General features: G+C 51.1%; 1 protein-coding gene across 3 annotated transcripts in view; it reads left to right on the top strand.

Annotated features, from left to right (window-relative positions):
• Positions 1 to 24,831, top strand: part of LRBA (LPS responsive beige-like anchor protein) — a 2,426,603-nt gene that overhangs the window by 484,760 nt on the left and 1,917,012 nt on the right. For all 3 annotated transcript variants that reach the window (XM_085641653.1, XM_085641654.1, XM_085641652.1), the window contains exons 26-28: positions 5,538 to 5,718; positions 6,450 to 6,562; positions 6,992 to 7,099. In XM_085641653.1, the coding sequence (XP_085497779.1) occupies positions 5,538 to 5,718; positions 6,450 to 6,562; positions 6,992 to 7,099 (402 nt within the window). The remainder of the gene's footprint in view (positions 1 to 5,537; positions 5,719 to 6,449; positions 6,563 to 6,991; positions 7,100 to 24,831) is intronic.

The following is a 24,831-nucleotide window of genomic DNA, read 5'->3' as shown; positions in this document are numbered from 1 at the left end:
AAATTCAAAGTCCACTAACTCTGGTTCAAAATAAGATCTCTAACTTCAAAAGAACAATTCGGTTTTGAAAAAAAGGAGGTGGCAATCACCCAGCCGATATCAAGAGACTGAAGGTTTTGGCATTACTGGGATAGCAATGCCTATTGTCACCAGTGTGAGAATCTACTCTTCTATTTTTTTGCACTTCGCCATTCAGTAGTTGTACTCTCTTGGCATAAAAAAAGTACCTGCAAGAGGTAAAACAAAATTGTAGGAAACTTTATGACCTCTGGTAAGGGACAATATTTTTTACACCTGAAAAGGTTGTGAATGTAACACCATTGAGTACTCCTGCCTCTGTCCTTACTCTGAAAAATTGGAGTAGTTTGTGGTAATTTGGACCTGTGCCAAATTCTCTCATGAGTGGTGAAAAGACCTCAAACAGCTGTCTCCAGTCAGCTGTGAAGCCTGTTTTTCCTGAGAGTCCTGGTACCAGAAAATTAGTACCAGGAATACCTAGGTCTAAAATATCCTCAAGAAAGCATGCAGAAGTACTCATGACTACTGTTGAGCTTCACTTAAAAGCAGTGTAAAAAGTAGAGGGTATGACTTCATCCTCCATATTGATATTTGATATTCATTAATTTATAAAGTGCCCGAATCACCCTATCAGGGGTATTTCTGCGCTGTAACTGCTACATTCAACCAGGAAGAGACGCACATCGTAACAGAGGTTTTTAGCAGCTTTCTAAATTTCAGGTAATCGGGGCATAGACGTAGGTGAATGGGGAGTTGGTTCCAGTAGAGTGGGGAAAGCTTTACCACTCAAGCGGGCTTATTTGAATCGAGGGATGCAAAGAAGTGATTTGGACCCTGACCGAAGGGACCTGGATGGCAAATACCTGGCAAATTTGTCTTATTGGTAACTGGGACCTAGGTAATGTAGAGATTTATAGACCATGCAGTAGATCTTAAATTTAATCCGTTTCCGCACTGGGAGCCAATGATATTGTTGTAGAAGGGGGAGGGAGGCCGTTCTAGGAGGGGCTTTGGCAACCAGGTGGGCCGCAGTGTTCTGGACTACCTGCAATTTGTTTAAGGAGACTTCATTGGCTGAAATCAGCAGAGCATTGCAGTAGTCTAGGCGGCTTAACTCTAGTGCCTGGATCAGAGTTTTCCGCGTAGAGGAAGGTAAGAAGGAGGAAGACTCTTCGAAGAAGACTGTGTGTATGGAAGCATGCCCCCACAGTTGTGGAGACATGCTCCCCTTGTGTTAGTTCTGATCTATGTGAACTCCTAAGTTTTTTACCACCTGTTTCGTAATTGGAGCGGGCCTAGTTCCTCTGGCCACCAACTTGGAAACCCCCTCACCACCGCTTCCCCAAACAGCATAATTTCTGATTTTCCTGCATCGAGCTGGAAGAAGTTATCCCTCATCCAATCAGCGATGACTTTCATACCCTCCGAGAAGGTGGATTGAATGTTGGGATTGGTTTTATTAAAGGAAAGTAGGAGCAGAGTATAGTCAGCGTAGGAGATTGGAATAAATCCTAAATTCCTCAGTAAACCCGTCAAGGGAGTAACATAAATGTTAAATAAAGTAGGGCTCAAACAGGAGCTCTGGGGTACTCCCTTGGTCACTCTTGTGGTCTTAGAGCGAAAAGGGCCCAACTTAATGGTCTGAGTCAGAAAGTTTGACAACCATTCAGAGCATTCCCTTGGAGGCCGATGTCCCTACGTCTCCTGAGTAAAGTCTGGTGGGAAATGGTGTCAAAGGCTGCCGGTAAGTCAATCAGCACCAGAAGTACTGCTTGACCGTTGTCCAATGACATTTTAATGTTGTTGGTGACCGCAACCAAAGCAGACTCTGTGCTATGTCTGGGTAGGAAGCCCGACTGAGAGAAATCGAGACAGTTCAACGTTTCGACAAATTCAGACAGGTGTTTATTAACATGCTTTTCCAGGAGCTTGCTCTGAAGGGGGAGCAAGGAGATGGGACAATAGTTGAATAAGTCTTCCATAGAAGCTTAAGATTTTTCCGAATGGGAATAATCTGCGCCGCTTTCCACTCGGGTATTCAAACAGATTTCAGAGCTAGTCCTGGTCCAGTCCTTTCCTGTGCATACGAAACACTAGAAGGAGGACAAAGTGGAGCGAAAAGGGACATTATCTGCTTTGGATGCAGTAATTATCTTACAAGGCCAAAATTGCAACTAGTACTGACACTCTTCTGTTGCTAAATTGTTGTTCAGTTTTTAGTTCCCGTTCACCATGATTTGCCAGTGTTTCCGATTCAGGAAGTGCCCAAGAATTCAAATCCCTATCACAGTGTTTTTTATGCAGTTGTCCGTTTGCTTAATTTGATCCTTTATTTGCCTTTTAGTGTGACACCATCTCTTGTTATACCATCTGTCCTTTCAGAGAGTTAGTGCTTCAAAAGCAAATCAGCATTCGAAGCCTTAGTAAAAAAGGGAAGTACTGCTCTGGCTGTCAACTAGTTTCATATTAGGTGGCATTAAATAGGCTATCATAAAAGAACCTTGCTATTACCAGCTAGCTTCTTCATATGCTGAATATATTCTGGAGGGCATAATGCTACATCGGACAGTACAAAAACATTCATAACTTCATAAATGATTGAGAATTTGCATGAAAAGTTTATTGGGAATCTACAACAAACTAGTCTTATCTTAAACTGCATTATTCGCAATTGTCCCGTCTCCTAATCTATGCAGAACCTCACCATAAAAGAAAGTATTACACCATCTTTTGCTACCAACCCCAGATCTATATACCTATCACTAGGCCAAGCCAGCGCGGTGGATTGTCTGCATCCCAGCCTTGATTTCTCCTTATCCAGGAAGTGGATGTCCGATTTGGTCATTCTTCAAAATTCATCATGAACAACCGTTCATCAAACCAGGCATCCCAATCATCTTGACATCATGTCAACAAGTTATTCATTTGCTTGGTATGACCAATCTCATCAGCACTTCACTGTCGGCTAGTGATGTCCTTCACAAACTCAAGTTTATCTGTCTCCTTGTAAAAATACTGATAGATAGCCCGAAACATTAGTCATGGCAAAGGTGCAACTCTCCGCCCATCTGTAGAGTCTATCGAAAAACCACCTGTTAAGTGATCTCCATTTGAGTTAGGAGATCCACACTATTGTATCTTACAGGTGAGTTGCTGGCCACATCAGTGCTATGAATTTTTCAAACCTTTCAATAACAGTTGAGTGACCACAGCATGCAGCTTGTTGGCCTGGTTACTTATAGTAGCCTTGAAGAGGACATCTTATCCAGATTCAGATCCTCACTTAATAAAATAACTTGGATAAATACCAATCTGACTTTATTGAACTTGATTAGAGAGGTCTATAAGGATGTGCACTCTCTCTGATCTCTTTAAAAGTCTGCATGGCCGTCTTAGACCCTATCTTGGAAGGCTACAGCATATATTTTTGGCCAACATGCAGCTCTACCTTGTGTTAGTGGAAGGACTTGAGGACTGTCAGGTGACACACTGCTGGGACAATATTTACATTCTTTGATAAGATTCAGATTTGGTTTTATGCTTAATTTGTTACATTTTCCTAAGGATTGGGCATCTCAAGAGTTTCATCCTTTGCGCTTGTGTGTTGTAGCTTTTAAACCAATATGTATTTACTATTTTTTTGTGCCCATTTTCTTTACCTGTACTTAAAATTATATTATTGCCATCTTAAGGGAGGGGGGAGTTTATAGACTGCTGGCCTGGTGTATGTTTCATTTCTTTCAGCACCTTTGTTTTGATCGTTTGTAGAAACTTTTTTAACCCCACAATGCTATCCCCAGTCTATCTATGTATCTGGTACTTCTGTAGGGTGAATCTATCCAAAAGGCAGGGGAGTGCTGTACAGATTCAAAGTAAAGCATAACGTGTATTGTGATGTAGTGTTCTTTAAAGAGGTACTTTAGAGCGGCATTGGGGTGGTCTTGATGGATACAGGATGTTGTTCCAGATCCTGGGTACATAGGTGGAAATGTAATCTAATTAAGTCATCTGAAAGCAATCTGTGTTGAGTAATTAACATATCTTTGTGATGAATTTGACAATTGTACCGTTATTCATGTTTTAGCATAAACTTGAGGGGTAATACATAAAATGATGCATATGCACCCAATTGACCTGTTAGAAGCATCTTTGTTTGCTAATGTCAATTTATGTGCTTAAAAGCTTTGAAACGGTGTTTCAATGATTTTGCCATTTTTATGAGAAGCCAAAATAAACAATGATGTACTGAACTGCAATGATATAAATAGCTAAATCCTTTCATTTGTGGGGTGTGCTCATGTGGACTCAGATATTGCTCCGTATCTTTGGACTTCATGAGAAGAGTATACACTTTTGGGTCTGCCATACAGCTCTGATGGGAAATCGGACTTCTACTTTTCTATTCCTGTGTTTCAGCTGATATACTGGGGGGACTGTTGGTGAGTAGATGGAGCTCCCTGTGGCAGCAGGTTCTTCTGTGATCACCTCCGAGGTGATTGATCTTCTTGCAGTAAGCCTCCTGGGCATCATGTTCTGATAATAAGGGCCATGTGAGAATCACTGTTGTAGAACGCAGTAAACACTGTAGATTCAGAGTCGAGCTGCAGACAGTAAATTGTGCATCCCATTGTTAGATTAGAGTTGTGGGTCAATGCACAAAAATTGAGATTGGTGCCTCCTTTCTCACATGTGTGGCATGACAGCTTTGAGCTGTCAGTAGAGGAGGCCCATTGATGGACACTGTGTGGTCCAGAAGTGGCAGTCATGAGGATCAAACATTAATGGAAGAGGTTGATTGTGGTGCATGAAGGCACCCTTCAGTCTCGCAGAACTGTAGATCCCAGTAGAGATCGCCAGCAGTTGTAGAAGTAATGACTTGAGGCCATAGCATCATTTGGGGTATGTTACAAAGGGTGTTCCGTAGTTCATAAGGGCTCCTGCACCCCACTCCAACTGGTGACGATTACAGGATTATGATCACTTTCAAGTCCAAAATGAATTTTAACATTCAGAAGCATGGACTAAAAACGCAGGGAAGTAAAACTATAATATACATGAGACTTCCTGTTCCTGGGCAAAGTGTGTATTGAGCCAGGATATTTAAAGGGAATAGTCCAATAAATAAGGGGTGTTTATAGGATAACAAAAAAAGCTCTATAATCCAGCTTTAAAAGAGCCTGTGTTTAGAAATATTGGTTTAGGAATAGAAGATTCCTAATGAGGTATGTGAGCGAAAGTAAGCCATTAAAATCCCTTACGACAAAAATTGGAGCGTAAGTGAGGCCCTCACAAGTTGAAGTTGAAGATTCATCAAATTTCTTTTGCCTGTAAATTGGAGGCATTTTAGGCAATACATTTTCATGCATCTTAAGAGTGAGTTTTAGACATTCACTTGCCATTTGTGAGGAATAACCTATTTTTTACATGTTTGTACTTTTTGGTCATTTGTTGCATCATTTTGTTTGTGTTTTGGAATACCAGATTTAGAGGAATCAAACTGTCTCCTATTTCCTCTGTAGCATGAACTGGAGAACATTGAGCCAACGCAAGGTCTATCTATTGAAGCTTCTGTATCGTTCCTCCAGAGGCTAATCAGTCTTGTTGATGTGTTAATCTTTGCCAGCTCTCTTGGCTTTTCTGAAATTGAAGCTGAGAAGAACATGTCATCAGGTGGAATTTTGCGGCAATGTCTGCGATTAGGTAAGCCTGTCGACTGGAGCCGTTGAAGGAGTATTTTTTTTTTAATTATAAAGTTGCTTGTATCTTTGGATTCCAGATGAGGGCCTTGAGGAAATTAGTATAGCATGGTCTTTGTTTTTGCCCTTCATTTACAGATTAGATGTTTCATGGAGTACCTGCTTAAAATAGATTGCTTGTCACTATTGTAGTGAGAAGTGACCTTTGCTGCTTTTCCTCTGCATTGCCTCTCGGAAGAGGTTCACAATTTTCAGCATCTGTCATAAGTGCACACAGTTTGTCATACTTCCATGTATTCCGTTCTTTTATTCCTTTGCACAGCAAAGAAGTCATGCGCACTTATACTAAATATAGGTGAGGATATCTTATAGGCATCTACAATAGGCACCAGACTAATGACAGATGACTTGTTGATGTATGGTGCAGTTAGCTTGAGAAGATTTTTTTAGTAGAACTCTTGAGTTGTGATAGTCTTCTAGGTGATTTGTTAACATTCCCAGTTCATTGTCTGTGATTGTATACTATTACAATATTCCAGAGTAGTACCATTACAGAAGTCTTAAGAATTCATGCTTTGCTGAAATGAAAAATTGTAATGTGTCTGAAAAGCTATTCAATTGTGTATCTTTGATGTGCAAGCTACCTTTATAGAGGTACACTTTAAGCTTTTCATATGTAACTGTCACTACTTTAATTACAATGGTGATCTTCTTGTTATTTCCTTTTTGTGACAGTCTGTGCTGTGGCAGTAAGGAATTGTTTGGAGTGCCAGCATCATACACAAATTAAGTCCAGCACGGATAATGCAAAAGGCTTGAAAGGAACGCAAGGAAAGACTGTAGTAAAGGCAAGTGTTTATTTTAAACTTAGCTCCATTACCCAACCATGATTTCTTTATTAGTGTGTACAGCAGTTGCTTCATGCTTAAAGTTCTTTAGTGAACACATGCTCTTAAATGTGAACTTCTAAAATGTGACACATTAGAAATAAAGAGGCAGTAGCTAAGAGCTGTAAAGCATTACTTTCCTTGTAAATATTTTGTAAGCTCCCATGAGTGTTTTTGGTTTTTAACGTGAAAGCTTGGTTTTTGTTCCTTTATCTGCATTTCATATTTACACTTTGTAGATACTGTTTCTCCTTATTGCTTAGATAGGTATCCACTGTTTGAAAGGCATCCTTTTAGGTATTGATTTTCTTGTCCAGTTCTTTGAATGTTACAGTAATTATGCCAGCCTGCCAGCATCATTTCATATAATTGTAGCATTTTTCAATTTAGAGTCCTGTTGACATTGTGACGGGTGGGATGTCCCCAGTCCGTGACCTTGACAGACTTCTTCAAGACATGGATATAAACAGACTGCGGGCAGTGGTCTTCAGAGATATTGTGAGTTATTAAAGTCTTCCTTCTTTGTTACTGCAGTGTGTGTGATAGTAAAATGTATGCCGTAATATTTCCTTTATATGTCTGACTTTGCTTAATTTGTATAATAATAGGTATTGTGTATTTAACAAGCTCTAATTTGCTTTTACCAATGTTTATATGCCTCTAGTGTCGCATCAGAACTGTTGATACCAAAAAACAGGAAATCATGTATAAAAATCTCCATAATAGTCCATAGGAGAGAGTGGATCTCAAGTCTGTATGGATCGTTTTTTTCCATATCTTTATTTTTTTGTAGGCCCTGTCCACGATAGATCATAAAAATAAATGTGATCTTGAAGTTCCACGTGTACATTTTTTTTACAATGAATTATGATAATGACAATATTCTGTGTTCAGGTTTTTAATGTGGTTTTGTGCATAGGAAAAGTTTTTTTTATTACAGCTAACACAGTCCTGATCATTTGCTATGCAACGTTCTTGTATTGAAATGTGTAAAGTGCACTAGTCACAAATATATTTTGGAGTCTGTTGAACAGTAAAAGAGTTTACTGTTGTACTCTTTCACATACTCTTTCATATCTTTGTTGTCTCAAAACATCTAAAATGGAAATATTCATTGACTAATTATGTACAGTTAGTATAAACAGGAAGTACTGTGCCCTTTTTAAATTTTGACTTCTAAGAAGTTGGGTGTTTCACAAAGACATGTAACAGTATGCGAAAAAATACTTTAGTACTACTACCTATACTTATGAATGCTTTTGCCAATTAGCCACTGAGCTGGCAGATGACACCGTCTCAGGTAGACAAAACCAGTAGCAGTTTAGGTCTTTTACTGAAGGCCCATTTTACTAAAGTATTGTACACTAACAACTTAGTTATTTAAGCAGTATTTTTAAATACCTTTCCTCAACTTAATAGCTCCCCTTACTGCAATATTTTAACACTATACATTTAAACTAATGTGTACAATAAAAATATTTTGCTCTTGTTTGGTGCAGTTAACATGACGGAGGCTTTGGCCACTGCATTGCCTAAGACCACTCTTCGTAAAGTAAAGCCTCAATGTTGTTGCTAACTGAGCTAGAGAGCAAACAATATTTTTGTTTTTTATTGGTAATGGTCACACGAACACAACAGTGTAATTTGTACGTAAAATATGAAATGAACAAAACATGTTTTATTACTAGTGGTAGATGTCCCAATAAAATTAAATTAGGTTGAAGAGGCTCAGGAGAAACATTAGAAAGTGTTTAAGGCAGTGAGTAAATGGAACAATCTCCAGTCTAAATCTAGATAGCCATCTAAAGTGCAAAAGCAATTAACTCCTCATGCGAGGGGGCTTCCTAATATCTCAAGTGCGGAGCCCTTTTAAGTCTTGCCTGAGACGGCGCTTGCACTATCGCTTGTGATGCATTTCGTTTTCTGAAAGGGGCTTGACGCCCGCCCACTGCTTACCATTCTTCGACTTCATTGTCATGCTTATTTAATGCCACCTAATGCCACCTAATTGGTCACTGCATGCCGGTTTCACTTCCTTTTCTTTCGTTTGTCGCATGGACCAAGTACTGATGGCTTCATTTTGATTTGCGTCCTTCCGCTGAGATGGAGGTACTACTTTCTGTCTTCTTCTCCCTGTTGTCGTCTGTGTTGCTTTTTCCCTCCCAGCTTCCCACTGTCAGTACTGCTTCTTAATGTCCCACCATCCAGTTGTCCATGTTGCTTCTTTCCTCACACCCACCCTTTGTCTGTCTTGTATCTTAATTGTCTGTTTTACTTAATTGTCAGTCTTGCCTCTTCAATCCCGTTGTCCGTCTTGCTTCTTCCCTCACACCGTCCCCTTGTCCATCTTGCTCTTCCCTCCCACCCTCCCGTTGTCTGTCTTCCTCTTCCCTCCCACCCTCCCGTTGTCCGTCTTGCTCTTCCCTCCCACCCTCCTGTTGTCTGTCTTGCTCTTGCCTCCCACCCTCCCGTTGTCCATCTTGCTTTTTGCCTACCACCCTCCTGTTGTCTGTCTTGTTTCTTAGTTGTCCCTCTTGCTTCTTCCCTCCCACCCTCCCGTTTTCCGTCTTGCTTCTTCCCTTACGTTGTCCGTCTTGCTTCTTCCCTCCTGTTGTCCGTCTTGCCTCTTCCCTCCACCCTCCCATTGTCGTCTTGCTTCTTAGTTGTCCCTCTTGCTACTTCCCTCCCACCCTCCCGCTGTCCGTCTTGCTTCTTCCCTCCCACCCTCCCACTGTCCGTCCTGCTTCTTCCCTCCCACCCTCCCGCTGTCCGTCCTGCTTCTTCCCTCCCACCCTCCCGCTGTCCGTCTTGCTTCTTCCCTCCCACCCTCCCGCTGTCCGTCTTGCTTCTTCCCTCCCACCCTCCCGCTGTCCGTCTTGCTTCTTCCCTCCCACCCTCCCGCTGTCCGTCTTGCTTCTTCCCTCCCTCCCTCCCGCTGTCCGTCTTGCTTCTTCCCACCCACCCTCCCTTTATCCGTCTTGCTTCTTCCCTCCCACCCTCCCGCTGTCCGTCTTGCTTCTTCCCTCCCTCCCTCCCGCTGTCCGTCTTGCTTCTTCCCTCCCACCCTCCCGCTGTCCGTCTTGCTTCTTCCCTCCCACCCTCCCGCTGTCCGTCTTGCTTCTTCCCTCCCACCCTCCCTTTATCCGTCTTGCTTCTTCCCTCCCACCCTCCTGTTGTCCGTCTTGCTTCTATCCCTACCACCCTCCCGTTATCCGTCTTGCTTCTTAGTTGTCATTCTTCTTTTTATTTTTTTATTTTTTATTAACATTTTATTGATATTAAGCAGCAACCTTCCAGGCATTACAGAGTCCTCAGTGGCAAAGCAAAAATGATTGGAAATGACAGTTTATCAGTTATACAGAGTAAGAGGATATGTAACACATTCTTTTGTGCGGTACCAAGCAATCTTGACAGTAGATATAGTTTAAAAGCCGAGAGAAACCATAGGGAATTGGTGTGCACCTTGCACCCCGGAGAGCTCTAATGGTGGCCACCCGGTGAAAAGATTTCTCCTGTCCCATCCCATAGATCCAGTATTGTCTGCCTCTCCCTTCGCAGTTCCACCGTGGGAGAAATGCATATGTCGCACCTATATGTATTCCACTTCCCCCATTTACTGTCCCACTTTTAGGGGCATCCACGCCCCTTGAACTCAGTCTTTTCAGCCACCATGGCATAGTCCATATCTGTTGCCCAATCTCTCACCCGTGGTAGCACTGCTGAACCCCACTTCTGAGCAATATTACGTGTGGCTATGATCCAGCCCATTGTCGCCCACGATTGTTCCATCTGGGTGAGGTCTGTTGCGTCCCAGATGTTAAGGGGGCAAGTCTTGGGGGAGGGATGAATGGGTTTGCCACAGGTGCTGGCCATTTGTCGAGTGAGATCAGCCCAATAGGTTTGAATGTGGGGACAGTCCCAGAGTATGTGTCTGAAAGTGCCAGTCTGGTTGCAGTGTCGTAGACAGAGTGCGTCCAACCTCCTACCCAACCAAAACAACAGTATTGCATCAAAGTAGACTATCTGGAGTACCTTTAGCTGGATTATTCAGAGTCTCAGTGGAATCGCCACCTCCCTGGGGGAGGCGAGCGCCTCCCTCCAATCATCATCCTCCATTGACCCAAGGTCACGCTCCCAGCTCACTCTCAATTTCAACATCGGATCCGTCCGGTTATTCACTCATTTTCCATAGGTAAGGGATATAGCATTGCGGTCCATAGTATCTAGTAACAGTTGATCCTCCAGGGGGGAGGAGTCAGGAAGGGGGCCATATCTGGGAGGGCTGAGCCAATCGCATGGCTGATTTGTAAATATCTAAAGGTCTCCGTGGGGGCGAGGTGATATTTCGCTTGTAGGTCTATGAACGTGGCCTTCTTACCCTTGACCCAGAGGTCCCCGACCCTGGAAATCCCGATCAAGTCCCACTTGTCGAATCCCGGGCATGCACTAAGGTAACCTAGGAGATCTGGCTCCCACAGCGGAGTAGCCTTCGTGAGACGGTTATGCCACCCCAACATACGCTGTACTGTGTGCCACACCTCAACAGTACGGGCCGTGGGGCCTGTTAACCGCAGTTTACGATGATTCGTGTAGAGAGCCCTGTTATATCCCCCCTTCCCCATCAGCCAATGATCTGTGCGGAAATTGGGGTCGTCATGAGGTCCGAATGCCCATCTGTTTATGGGTGCCAATTGCGACGCCTGGTTACTACCAGGCGTAAATCTGGCAAACCTGTACCCCCGTCATACCACCCCATGTTGAGTTTAGTTACGACAATTCTTGGGGTCCAACTGTCCCAGAGCAACCCCCACACCACCCCCTCGATTTGAGAGAAATAGGATTCGGGGATCGGGTATGGAGCGTTTTCCAGGGCATAGAGAAATCGCGAGAGAGGGAGCATCTTAAACAGGGAGGCACGTCCCAACAGAGTCGGGGGCAGTGACCTCCAGTGCGTGACGTCCGATCTCAGACGTTCCAGGGGTTTCTTGAGGTTCCGTTCATAAAAAAGATTCACGTCGGGCGTGAGAAATATGCCCAAGTATGTAAAACCCTGCCCGTCCACTGGGATGTCATAACCCCTAGGGCTGGGTGGGGGGTTCGCCCCAGAGGGCATATATTTGCGATTTGGACCAGTTGATCCAATATCTATAGTGTGCCCCGAATATGCGGAAAATATGAAGAGCCCGACGTAGGGATCGTGCCAATGAGGCCAGATATAATAATATATTGTCTGCGTAGAGCGATATACGGTCCTCATGATCGTGAGCCCATTTGAGGCCCCTGATTTCAGGTCACCCCTCACCCAGACCGCCAGGGGATCCAGCACCATGACAAAAAAGGAGTGTCGACAACGGGCAACTCTGTCTCGTGCCCCGCTGGAGAGGGAAAGAGGCAGAGCGATGGCCGTTGACTGAGACGTGTGCCGTGGGTTGCCCGTATAATAACCTGATCCACCCAATCAATTTGGAACCCAACCCCATACGGGCGAGTACTGCGAAAAGGTATTCCCATTCCACTGTATCAAACGCCATGGTGGCGTTGAGAGACAGTAAGCTTGCTTCTTCCTTGAGCTTGTCAACCCTTCCCAGCCCCCCCCCGTGGACGCAACGAAGATTCCTAGCGGTATTCCTACCCGGCATGAAGCCTGACTGATCCATATGGATCAGATCGGGTAGATAGGGGAGTAGGCTATTGGCCACCAGCTTGGCAAGGATTTTAGCTTCCACCGGCAACAGCGAGATAGGACGGTTCGATTTGCAGTCTTCTGCCGGTTTACCGGGTTTATGGATCACCACGATTGCCGCATCATGGATGTCAGTCGGTAGACGCCCCAATTCGTAGCATTCGGTATATAAGTTTAGCAAGTGGGGCGCCAACTTCACGGCCATAGGTTTAAGGAGTTCAATGGGCAAATCATAAGGACCCATCGCTTTACCCGACCGGACGTCCGATATTGCTTTTTGGACTTCTACCACTGAGAGGTCAGCTTCGAGTGACTCCCTATCTTGCGGCGATATGCACGCGACATTAATAGTGGGCAGAAGGTCTGCATCTCACTGGGCATGTGAGTGCTGTGGAACCCGGTAGACTTCTTCAAAATGAGCAGCAAACACGTCGGCAATCCCCTGGGGGTCCGTTATCAACGTGCCATTAGGGCCCGTAACCGCTTTAACCCACCTCGACGCCTGTTCCTTGCGCTCCAGCCACGCTAGAAGCTTACCCATGCGCTCACCTTGCTCATATATACGGTGTCGCGTGGCCAGGGAGCGTAGAGTAGCGTCTTCCAGCAGAAGCTGTTTATAGTCTAGTCTCTTAAGGCCAATACTATGCTGCGTCTCAGGAGACTGGTCCATGGCTAGTGCCCTCTCCAAATGTAGAATGTCCGTTTCCAACTCGACCACCCTCTTGTTGCGTTCATTTTTGTGACCCACCATTAGCGCACCATATGCCCCCCAGAGTGTAACCGCCGACTCGACCGACCCCACATTTTCTGTGAAGTAAAAGTCTGTTTCTTGGCGAAGACCCTCCCTAATGTGGGGGACCTTCAATGCCCATGGCTGTATTCTAATTGTACCGGGGCGTCTAATCTCCAGTGCCCCAAAGACTGCCATCACTGGGGAGTGATCAGATATACCACATGCCAGAGTTGTAGGCTCCACAAAATTTTGTATGTCTGGTGCATGTGTGAACAAGTAGTCGAACCGGGATTGACTGCCATGCACTCCCGACTGGAGTGTATAGTGCGTGTGCTGAGGATTCAGCGAACCTATGGAGTTGGGAGCCCTGTGGTGGATCTGGTCTGGGCGGAAGTCTATCTCAGAGGCCATCCATAGTTAGGCTGAAATCCCCCCACTCAATACCAAGTAGCCCTCCGGCAGGGCCAGAACCAACGTTCCAATCTCCTGCAGGGTTGGGCGCTGTAAGCCGGGCGGTGCGTATACTGAGACAACATTGACTACTCTCCCTTCCCAGAGTCCCAAAGCTGCTGCGTACCGACCCTGCACATCCGTCCAGGTGCGTTGTGTGATGTATGGACAACCCTTGCGAAGGAGTATCCCCACTCCCCTGGAACCTGTAGTGAACCCGGAATGCACAATCATACGATAACCCTTCTTGTTTAACGCCATGCACGTATTGCCTATCAAGTGGGTCTCCTGGAGCAGTACTCTGTCAAGGGCCTGACGGTGAATATATTGCAGGACTATACCTCGTTTAATTTTGTCCCCCAGGCCGTTCACATTCCAGGTAGACACTCTTGTCCCTGTCTGGGAGCCATCAAGACACAAAAACCCTTAACAAGATAAGTCGGGAGACTGCTCCCCCCCAACGCTGCCATCTCCCTCCAGGGGCAGCCCAAGACGCTCCCCAACTCTGTACCCAATTCGAGATAAAGTACCACTGACCATCCTACTAATACCACATAGGATATTCGCAATCAAGAAAATGAGGCTGCACAGTGAACACCCCAACAAAGAAAACCCAAACTTACCCCAACCCATGAAAACATACCCCCCTCCCTGCTCAGCAGGACTGGAATCGCACGCCACCCCCAACATGCAGAGTGCCTGACGCCCACCCATACACAACTTCAGGGAATGTGCGCTACCCCCTCCCCAACCTTCCACAGTCAAACAGGAGAAACGATTTCCCTCGGCCCGATTCCCCGCCCCCCCCCCCCCCCAACCCCCCCCTCAAAAATAAATTGTGCAACACAGAGGCTCTAAAGCGGCTCCAGAACAGTTATTTTGTAGTGCCCATAGTCTGGAGCATCAGTCCAGCATGCCCCTGAAACCAAATTACAATCAACCTTTATCGGACATCAAGTGGGCTAGCCTATTGATGGAGATCACAAGTAGGTCAATCGTTCACCAGGATCAGTCCCACGGACCAGGGTCAATAACATCCCACACGGATCATGAGCCAACCCCCTGAAGCAGCGTCCCACCTGAAGCAGCGTCCCAGCGATCTCAACCTCTGGAAGCCAAGTCCACTCGACCATGCTTAGTAGAGTTCCAGAGAACCCCAGTGGGCCAGGACCCATATCATGCAACCTTACCATACCGCTTCTTAGCGTCCGCCGGTCAGGCCCTGGGAATCAGTGTCAGAGTTAGGAGGAGAGCATCTCTATTGGCGCCAGTCCGTTGCATCAGAAGCCGCCGAGAACCCCTTCTTTGACTTTTTTGACCGCACGCTAGCCTTCCAGCCAGTCCCAGGCATCTTCTGGGCGAGTGAAGAACCAAGTTTTCCCATTGGCTTCCACACTCAGCTTGGCGGGAAACATCGTTGCATATTTGACTTCTTGGTCACGGAGGACCCGCTTCACGTCCAGGAAGCTACAACGCTGTTTCTGCACGCGCAGAGTTAAGTCCGGGAAGAACATGAACTTGCTATTCTCAAGGGTTAGTGGCGGGGCTGCACGCGCCGTCTGGAGTGTAACATCTCGATCCCGGAAGTTGAACACTCGAGCCAGGAGAGGACGGGGGGCGCACCCGGCTTTGGACGGCCCCCGGCACTCGATGGGCTCTTTCGACCTTAAAACACTTGGAGAGGTCCCTGGGTTGGAGGTACTTGAGGACCAGCTCCTCGACAAAAAGGTCTGCCACCTGCCCCTCCGCACGCTCCGGGACTCCAATAATGCAGATGTTATTGCGCCGCATTCTCCCTTCGTAGTCGTCCAGCTGTAGGGCCATCGCCTCGTGAGAGGCGCGCAGTTCGGTGACCAGGGTCTTGAGCAGGGCAGTGTTGCTGACCAGATCCTTTGTAGTGCTCTCAACTGTAGCCACCCTCTCCACCACTTTCTTCATGTCTTCTCGGATCAGGCCCACATCCGTAGCGACTGTGTCGATTCTCACCTCGAGGGAGGTCCGTATCGCTGTGATTGCCTCGAGGAGATCCCTGTTCAAGGGGTCTGTCACTTCTCCCGGGGCCGCCGACTCCGTCAGGCTCTCGGTTTGCTGTTTCTGCCAAGCACATTTTTCCAGCTTGGACTGGGCTGTCGTCCGGCTAGTGTGTCCTGTGGCCATGCTTCCTATTACTGCTGCACCACCCGAAGTCAGGGTCCGACCGCTACTCCCCGTTGCCTGCAGTGAAAAGTTTCACCCGGCCTGTCGGTTTTTACGGAGGGCACCCCACTCTGAGGGGTATAGGACGGGACTCGCCGTACCGGTTGATTAGCTATGGAGACCTCAAACAACCAGCTCGTCGTGGTGGAATTCCAGCGCAGGAGCAGGCCTCTGCCGGCTGGGTAACCACCTCTCTCGTCCACCTCCAATACCCAGTCTGAGCCCGGAGGTCCAACAGCTTCTCCGGTCAATAGCGTCTATGTTTGATATGAGGGAGGCGGCAGCGATCCGGCGGAGTTACTTTCTACGGAGACCCCAGGCGGTAAGATGTCGTACCTGACAGTGCGCTCCTCCAAGCAACATTTACATTTACATACATACATTTACATTTACATACCTCTTAGTTGTCATTCTTGCTTCTTCCCTCCCACCCTCCCGCTGTCTGTCTTGCTTCTTCCCTCCCACCCTCCCGCTGTCTGTCTTGCTTCTTCCCTCCCACCCTCCCGCTGTCTGTCTTGCTTCTTCCCTCCCACCCTCCCGCTGTCTGTCTTGCTTCTTCCCTTCCACCCTCCCGCTGTCTGTCTTGCTTCTTCCCTCCCACCCTCCCGCTGTCTGTCTTGCTTCTTCCCTCCCACCCTCCCGCTGTCCGTCTTGCTTCTTCCCTCCCACCCTCCCGCTGTCCGTCTTGCTTCTTCCCTCCCACCCTCCCGCTGTCCGTCTTGCTTCTTCCCTCCCACCCTCCCGCTGTCCGTCTTGCTTCTTCCCTCCCACCCTCCCGCTGTCCGTCTTGCTTCTTCCCTCCCACCCTCCCGCTGTCCGTCTTGCTTCTTCCCTCCCACCCTCCCGCTGTCAGTCTTACTTCTACCCTCCCGCTGTCCGTCTTGCTTCTTCCCTCCCGCTGTCCGTCTTGCTTCTTCCCTCCCACCCTCCCGCTGTCCGTCTTGCTTCTTCCCTCCCACCCTCCCGCTGTCCGTCTTGCTTCTTCCCTCCCACCCTCCCGCTGTCCGTCTTGCTTCTTCCCTCCCACCCTCCCGCTGTCCGTCTTGCTTCTTCCCTCCCACCCTCCCGCTGTCTGTCTTGCTTCTTCCCTCCCACCCTCCCGCTGTCTGTCTTGCTTCTTCCCTTCCACCCTCCCGCTGTCTGTCTTGCTTCTTCCCTCCCACCCTCCCGCTGTCTGTCTTGCTTCTTCCCTCCCACCCTCCCGCTGTCCGTCTTGCTTCTTCCCTCCCACCCTCCCGCTGTCCGTCTTGCTTCTTCCCTCCCACCCTCCCGCTGTCCGTCTTGCTTCTTCCCTCCCACCCTCCCGCTGTCCGTCTTGCTTCTTCCCTCCCACCCTCCCGCTGTCCGTCTTGCTTCTTCCCTCCCACCCTCCCGCTGTCCGTCTTGCTTCTTCCCTCCCACCCTCCCGCTGTCAGTCTTACTTCTACCCTCCCGCTGTCCGTCTTGCTTCTTCCCTCCCGCTGTCCGTCTTGCTTCTTCCCTCCCACCCTCCCGCTGTCCGTCTTGCTTCTTCCCTCCCACCCTCCCGCTGTCCGTCTTGCTTCTTCCCTCCCACCCTCCCGCTGTCCGTCTTGCTTCTTAACCGGTCTGTCTTGCTTCTTCCCTCCCACTCTCCCTCTATGCTGTCTTGCTTGTTCCCTCTCACCCTCCCGCTGTCCGTCTTGCTTCTTCCCTCCACCCTCCCGCTTCTAATGTCCACCTTGCTTCTTCCCTCCCACCCTCCCGCTGTCCGTCTAGCTTCATCCCTCCCACCCTCCCGCTGTTCGTCTAGCTTCATCCCTCCCACCCTCCCGCTGTTCGTCTAGCTTCATCCCTCCCACCCTCCCGCTGTTCGTCTAGCTTCATCCCTCCCACCCTCCCGCTGTTCGTCTAGCTTCATCCCTCCCACCCTCCCGCTGTTCGTCTAGCTTCATCCCTCCCACCCTCCCGCTGTTCGTCTAGCTTCATCCCTCCCACCCTCCCGCTGTTCGTCTAGCTTCATCCCTCCTACCCTCCCGCTGTTCGTCTAGCTTCACCCCTCCCACCCTCCCGCTGTTCGTCTAGCTTCACCCCTCCCACCCTCCCGCTGTTCGTCTAGCTTCACCCCTCCCTCCCACCCTCCCGCTGTTCGTCTAGCTTCACCCCTCCCTCCCACCCTCCCGCTGTTCGTCTAGCTTCATCCCTCCCACCCTCCCGCTGTTCGTCTAGCTTCATCCCTCCCACCCTCCCGCTGTTCGTCTAGCTTCATCCCTCCCACCCTCCCGCTGTTCGTCTAGCTTCATCCCTCCCACCCTCCCGCTGTTCGTCTAGCTTCATCCCTCCCACCCTCCCGCTGTTCGTCTAGCTTCATCCCTCCCACCCTCCCGCTGTTCGTCTAGCTTCATCCCTCCCACCCTCCCGCTGTTCGTCTAGCTTCATCCCTCCCACCCTCCCGCTGTTCGTCTAGCTTCATCCCTCCCACCCTCCCGCTGTTCGTCTAGCTTCATCCCTCCCACCCTCCCGCTGTTCGTCTAGCTTCATCCCTCCCACCCTCCCGCTGTTCGTCTAGCTTCATCCCTCCCACCCTCCCGCTGTTCGTCTAGCTTCATCCCTCCCACCCTCCCGCTGTTCGTCTAGCTTCATCCCTCCCACCCTCCCGCTGTTCGTCTAGCTTAATCCCTCCCACCCTCCTGCTGTTCGTCTAGCTTAATCCCTCCCACCCTCCCGCTGTTCGTCTAGCTTAATCCCTCCCACCCTCCCGCTGTTCGTCTAGCTTAATCCTTCCCACCCTCCCGCTGTTCGTCTAGCTTAATCCTTCCCACCCTCCCGCTGTTCGTCTAGCTTAATCCCTCCCACCCTCCCGCTGTTCGTCTAGCTTAATCCCTCCCACCCTCCCGCTGTTCGTCTAGCTTAATCCCTCCCACCCTCCCGCTGTTCGTCTAGCTTAATCCCTCCCACCCTCCCGCTGTTCGTCTAGCTTAATCCCTCCCACCCTCCCGCTGTTCGTCTAGCTTAATCCCTCCCACCCTCCCGCTGTTCGTCTAGCTTAATCCCTCCCACCCTCCCGCTGTTCGTCTAGCTTAATCCCTCCCACCCTCCCGCTGTTCGTCTAGCTTAATCCCTCCCACCCTCCTGCTGTCCGTCTTGCTTCTTCCCTCCCGCTGTCCGTCTTGCTTCTTCCCTCCCGCTGTCCGTCTTGCTTCTTCCCTCCCGCTGTCCGTCTTGCTTCTTCCCTCCCGCTGTCCGTCTTGCTTCTTCCCTCCCGCTGTCCGTCTTGCTTCTTCCCTCCCACCCTCCGCTGTCCGTCTAGCTTCATCCCTCCCACCCTCCGCTGTTCGTCTAGCGTAATCTATCCTGCTGTCCTTCTTGCTTGATCCCTCCTGCTGTCCTTCTTGCTTGATCCCTCCTGCTGTCCTTCTTGCTTGATCCCTCCTGCTGTCCTTCTTGCTTGATCCCTCCTGCTGTCCTTCTTGCTTGATCCCTCCTGCTGTCCTTCTTGCTTGATCCCTCCTGCTGTCTTTCTTGCTTGATCCCTCCTGCTGTCCGTCTTGCGCTTCTTCCCTCCCGCTGTCCGTCTTGCGCTTCTTCCCTCCCGCTGTCCGCTGTTCGTCTAGCTTAATCTATCCTGCTGTCCTTCTTGCTTGATCCCTCCTGCTGTCCTTCTTGCTTGATCCCTCCTGCTGTCCTTCTTGCTTGATCCCTCCTGCTGTCCTTCTTGCTTGATCCCTCCTGCTGTCCGTCTTGCGCTTCTTCCCTCCCGCTGTCCGCCTTGCTTCTTCCCTCCCACCTCCCCAGTGTCCGCTTTGCTTCTTCCCTCCCACCCTCCTGTTTTCCGCTTTGCTTCTTCCCTCCCACCCTCCTGTTGTCCGCCTTGCTTCTTCCCTCCCACCTCCCTGTTGTCCGCATTGCTTCTTCCTTCCCACCCTCCCTGTTGTCCGCATTGCTTCTTCCTTCCCACCCTCCCGTTTTCCGCTTTGCTTCTTCCCTCCCACCCTCCCGTTGTCCGCCTTGCTTCTTCCCTCCCACCCTCCCGTTGTCCGCCTTGCTTCTTCCCTCCCGTTGTCCACCTTGCTTCTTCCCTCCCACCCTCCCGTTGTTCGCCTTGCTTCTTCCCTCCCACCCTCCCGTTGTCCGCCTTGCTTCTTCCCTCCCATTTTCTGCCTTTCTTCCCTCCCATTTTCTGCCTTTCTTCCCTCCCATTTTCTGCCTTTCTTCCCTCCCATTTTCTGCCTTGCTTCTACCCTCCCATGTTCTGCCTTGCTTCTTCCCTCCCACCCTCCCATTTTCTGCCTTGCTTCTTCCCTCCCATTTTCTGCCTTGCTTCTTCCCTCCCATTTTCTGCCTTGCTTCTTCCCTCCCACCCTCCCATTTTCTGCCTTGCTTCTTCCCTCCCACCCTCTCATTTTCTGCCTTGCTTATTCCCTCCCACCCTCTCATTTTCTGCCTTGTTTATTATTGTTATCCGCCTTGCTTCCTCCCTCCCTCCCGTTGTCTGCCTTGCTTCTTCCCTCCCACCCTCCCGTTGTCCGCCTTGCTTCTTCCCTCCCACCCTCCTGTTGTCCACCTTGCTTCTTCCCACCCACCCACCCGTTGTCCACCTTGCTTCTTCCCACCCACCCACCCATTGTCCACCTTGCTTCTTCCCACCCACCCACCCGTTGTCCACCTTGCTTCTTCCCACCCACCCACCCGTTGTCCACCTTGCTTCTTCCCACCCACCCACCCGTTGTCCACCTTACTTCTTCCCACCCACCCACCCGTTGTCCACCTTACTTCTTCCCACCCACCCACCCGTTGTCCACCTTGCTTCTTCCCACCCACCCTCCCGTTGTCCACCTTGCTTCTTCCCACCCACCCTCCCGTTGTCCACCTTGCTTCTTCCCACCCACCCTCCCGTTGTCCACCTTGCTTCTTCCCACCCTCCTGTTGTCCGCCTTGCTTCTTCCCTCTGGTTTTCTGCCTTGCTTCCTCCCTCCCATTTTCTGCCTCGCTTCTTCCCTCCCACCCTCCCATTTTCTGCCTTGCTGCTTCCCTTCAACCCTCCCATTTTCTGCCTTGCTTCTTGCTCCCACCCTCCCATTTTCTGCCTTGCTTCTTATTGTCTGCCTTGCTTCCTCCCTCCTGTTATCTGCCTTTCTTCCTCCCGTTGTCTGCCTTGCATCTACCCTCCCACTCTCCCATTGTCTGCCTTATATCTACCCCCCAACTCTCCCGTTGTCCCCCTTCTGTCTTCCTTTTCACCCTCCCATTATATGCCTTCCATCTTCCCTCCCACCCTTCAGTTGTCCGCCTTGCTTCTTCCCTCCCATTGTCCACCTTGCTTCTTCCCTCTCACCCTCCTTCCCATTGTCCGCCTTGCTTCTTCCCTCCCACCTTCCTTCCCGTTGTCCACCTTGCTTCTTCCCTCCCACCTTCCTTCCCGTTGTCCACCTTCCGTCTTCCCTCCCACCCTCCCTCCCATTGTCTGTCTTGCTTCTTACCACCCACCAGTTGTCCGTCTTGCTTCTTACCACCCACCTGCCCGTTGTCCGTCTTGCTTCTTAGTTGTCTGTCTTGCTTCTCCCCACCCACCCTCCCGTTGTCTGTCTTGCTTCTCCCCACCCACCCTCCCGTTGTCCGTCTTTTCTCCCCACCCAACCTCCCGTTGTCCGTCTTTTCTCCCCACCCACCCTCCCGTTGTCCATCTTTTCTCCCCACCCACCCTCCCGTTGTCCATCTTTTCTCCCCACCCACCCTCCCGTTGTCCATCTTTTCTCACCACCGACCCTCCAGTTGTCCGTCTTGCATCTGCCCACCCACCCGTTGTCAGTCTTTCATCTGCTCACCCACCCATCCTCCCGTTGTCAGTCTTGCATCTGCTCACCCACCCACCCTCCCGTTGTCAGTCTTGCATCTGCCCACCCACCCACCCTCCCGTTGTCAGTCTTGCATCTGCCCACCCACCCACCCTCCCGTTGTCAGTCTTGCATCTGCCCACCCACCCTCCCGTTGTCAGTCTTGCATCTGCCCACCCACCCACCCTCCCGTTGTCAGTCTTGCATCTGCCCACCCACCCACCCTCCCGTTGTCAGTCTTGCATCTGCCCACCCACCCACCCACCCGTTATCAGTCTTGCATCTGCCCACCCACCCACCCACCCGTTATCAGTCTTGCATCTGCCCACCCACCCACCCACCCTCCCGTTGTCAGTCTTGCATCTGCCCACCCACCCACCCTCCCGTTGTCAGTCTTGCATCTGCCCACCCACCCACCCTCCCGTTGTCAGTCTTGCATCTGCCCACCCACCCTCCCGTTGTCAGTCTTGCATCTGCCCACCCACCCACCCTCCCGTTGTCAGTCTTGCATCTGCCCACCCACCCACCCTCCCGTTGTCAGTCTTGCATCTGCCCACCCACCCACCCTCCCGTTGTCAGTCTTGCATCTGCCCACCCACCCACCCTCCCGTTGTCAGTCTTGCATCTGCCCACCCACCCACCCTCCCGTTGTCAGTCTTGCATCTGCCCACCCACCCTCCCGTTGTCAGTCTTGCATCTGCCCACCCACCCTCCCGTTGTCAGTCTTGCATCTGCCCACCCACCCTCCCGTTGTCAGTCTTGCATCTGCCCACCCACCCTCCCGTTGTCAGTCTTGCATCTGCCCACCCACCCTCCCGTTGTCAGTCTTGCATCTGCCCACCCACCCTCCCGTTGTCAGTCTTGCATCTGCCCACCCACCCTCCCGTTGTCAGTCTTGCATCTGCCCACCCACCCTCCCGTTGTCAGTCTTGCATCTGCATCCACCCACCCACCCTCCCGTTGTCCGTCTTGCATCTGCATCCACCCACCCACCCTCCCGTTGTCCGTCTTGCATCTGCCCACCCACCCACCCTCCCGTTGTCCGTCTTGCTTCTGCCCACCCACCCTCCCGTTGTCCGTCTTGCTTCTGCCCACCCACCCTCCCGTTGTCCGTCTTGCTTCTGCCCACCCACCCTCCCGTTGTCCGTCTTGCTTCTGCCCACCCACCCTCCCGTTGTCCGTCTTGCTTCTGCCCACCCACCCTCCCGTTGTTCGTCTTGCTTCTGCCCACCCACCCTCCCGTTGTTCGTCTTGCTTCTGCCCACCCACCCTCCCGTTGTTCGTCTTGCTTCTGCCCACCCACCCTCCCGTTGTTCGTCTTGCTTCTGCCCACCCACCCTCCCGTTGTTCGTCTTGCTTCTGCCCACCCACCCTCCCGTTGTCCGTCTTGCTTCTGCCCACCCACCCTCCCGTTGTCCGTCTTGCTTCTGCCCACCCACCCTCCCGTTGTCCGTCTTGCTTCTGCCCACCCACCCTCCCGTTGTCCGTCTTGCTTCTGCCCACCCACCCTCCCGTTGTCCGTCTTGCTTCTGGCCACCCACCCTCCCGTTGTCCGTCTTGCTTCTGGCCACCCACCCTCCCGTTGTCCGTCTTGCTTCTGGCCACCCACCCTCCCGTTGTCCGTCTTGCTTCTGCCCACCCACCCTCCCGTTGTCCGTCTTGCTTCTGCCCACCCACCCTCCCGTTGTCCGTCTTGCTTCTGCCCACCCACCCTCCCGTTGTCCGTCTTGCTTCTGCCCACCCACCCTCCCGTTGTCCGTCTTGCTTCTGCCCACCCACCCTCCCGTTGTCCGTCTTGCTTCTGCCCACCCACCCTCCCGTTGTCCGTCTTGCATCTGCCCACCCACCCTCCCGTTGTCAGTCTTGCATCTGCATCCACCCACCCACCCTCCCGTTGTCCGTCTTGCATCTGCATCCACCCACCCACCCTCCCGTTGTCCGTCTTGCATCTGCCCACCCACCCACCCTCCCGTTGTCCGTCTTGCTTCTGCCCACCCACCCTCCCGTTGTCCGTCTTGCTTCTGCCCACCCACCCTCCCGTTGTCCGTCTTGCTTCTGCCCACCCACCCTCCCGTTGTCCGTCTTGCTTCTGCCCACCCACCCTCCCGTTGTCCGTCTTGCTTCTGCCCACCCACCCTCCCGTTGTCCGTCTTGCTTCTGCCCACCCACCCTCCCGTTGTTCGTCTTGCTTCTGCCCACCCACCCTCCCGTTGTTCGTCTTGCTTCTGCCCACCCACCCTCCCGTTGTTCGTCTTGCTTCTGCCCACCCACCCTCCCGTTGTTCGTCTTGCTTCTGCCCACCCACCCTCCCGTTGTTCGTCTTGCTTCTGCCCACCCACCCTCCCGTTGTCCGTCTTGCTTCTGCCCACCCACCCTCCCGTTGTCCGTCTTGCTTCTGCCCACCCACCCTCCCGTTGTCCGTCTTGCTTCTGCCCACCCACCCTCCCGTTGTCCGTCTTGCTTCTGCCCACCCACCCTCCCGTTGTCCGTCTTGCTTCTGGCCACCCACCCTCCCGTTGTCCGTCTTGCTTCTGCCCACCCACCCTCCCGTTGTCCGTCTTGCTTCTGCCCACCCACCCTCCCGTTGTCCGTCTTGCTTCTGCCCACCCACCCTCCCGTTGTCCGTCTTGCTTCTGCCCACCCACCCTCCCGTTGTCCGTCTTGCTTCTGCCCACCCACCCTCCCGTTGTCCGTCTTGCTTCTGCCCACCCACCCTCCCGTTGTCCGTCTTGCTTCTGCCCACCCACCCTCCCGTTGTCCGTCTTGCTTCTGCCCACCCACCCTCCCGTTGTCCGTCTTGCTTCTGCCCACCCACCCTCCCGTTGTCCGTCTTGCTTCTACCCACCCACCCTCCCGTTGTCCGTCTTGCTTCTACCCACCCACCCTCCCGTTGTCCGTCTTGCTTCTACCCACCCACCCTCCCGTTGTCCGTCTTGCTTCTACCCACCCACCCTCCCGTTGTCCGTCTTGCTTCTACCCACCCACCCTCCCGTTGTCCGTCTTGCTTCTAATTGGTCCACCCAACCTCCCGTTGTCCGTCTTGCTTCTAATTGGTCCACCCAACCTCCCGTTGTCCGTCTTGCTTCTAATTGGCCCACCTAACCTCCCGTTGTCTGCCTTGCTTCCAATTGGCCCACCCACTCTCGCGTTGTCCGTCTTGCCTCTGGTTGTCCACCTTGCTTCTTCCCTCCGACCCTCCCGGTGTCCGCCTTGCTTCTGGTTGTGCCCTTGCTTCTTCCCTTCTACCATCCTGTTGTCTGTCTTGCTTGAGTTGTCTGTTTTGCTTCTTCCCGCCCTCCCTCCCGTTGTCTGTCTTGCTTCTTCCCGCCCTCCCTCCCGTTGTCTGTCTTGCTTCTTACGTCCCACCCACTCGTTG

The sequence above is a fragment of the Triturus cristatus genome, chromosome 2_2 (assembly GCF_964204655.1).
Source record: "Triturus cristatus chromosome 2_2, aTriCri1.1, whole genome shotgun sequence".
NCBI classification, from domain to species: domain Eukaryota; kingdom Metazoa; phylum Chordata; class Amphibia; order Caudata; family Salamandridae; genus Triturus; species Triturus cristatus.
This window is presented reverse-complemented; position numbering and strand designations above follow the sequence as displayed.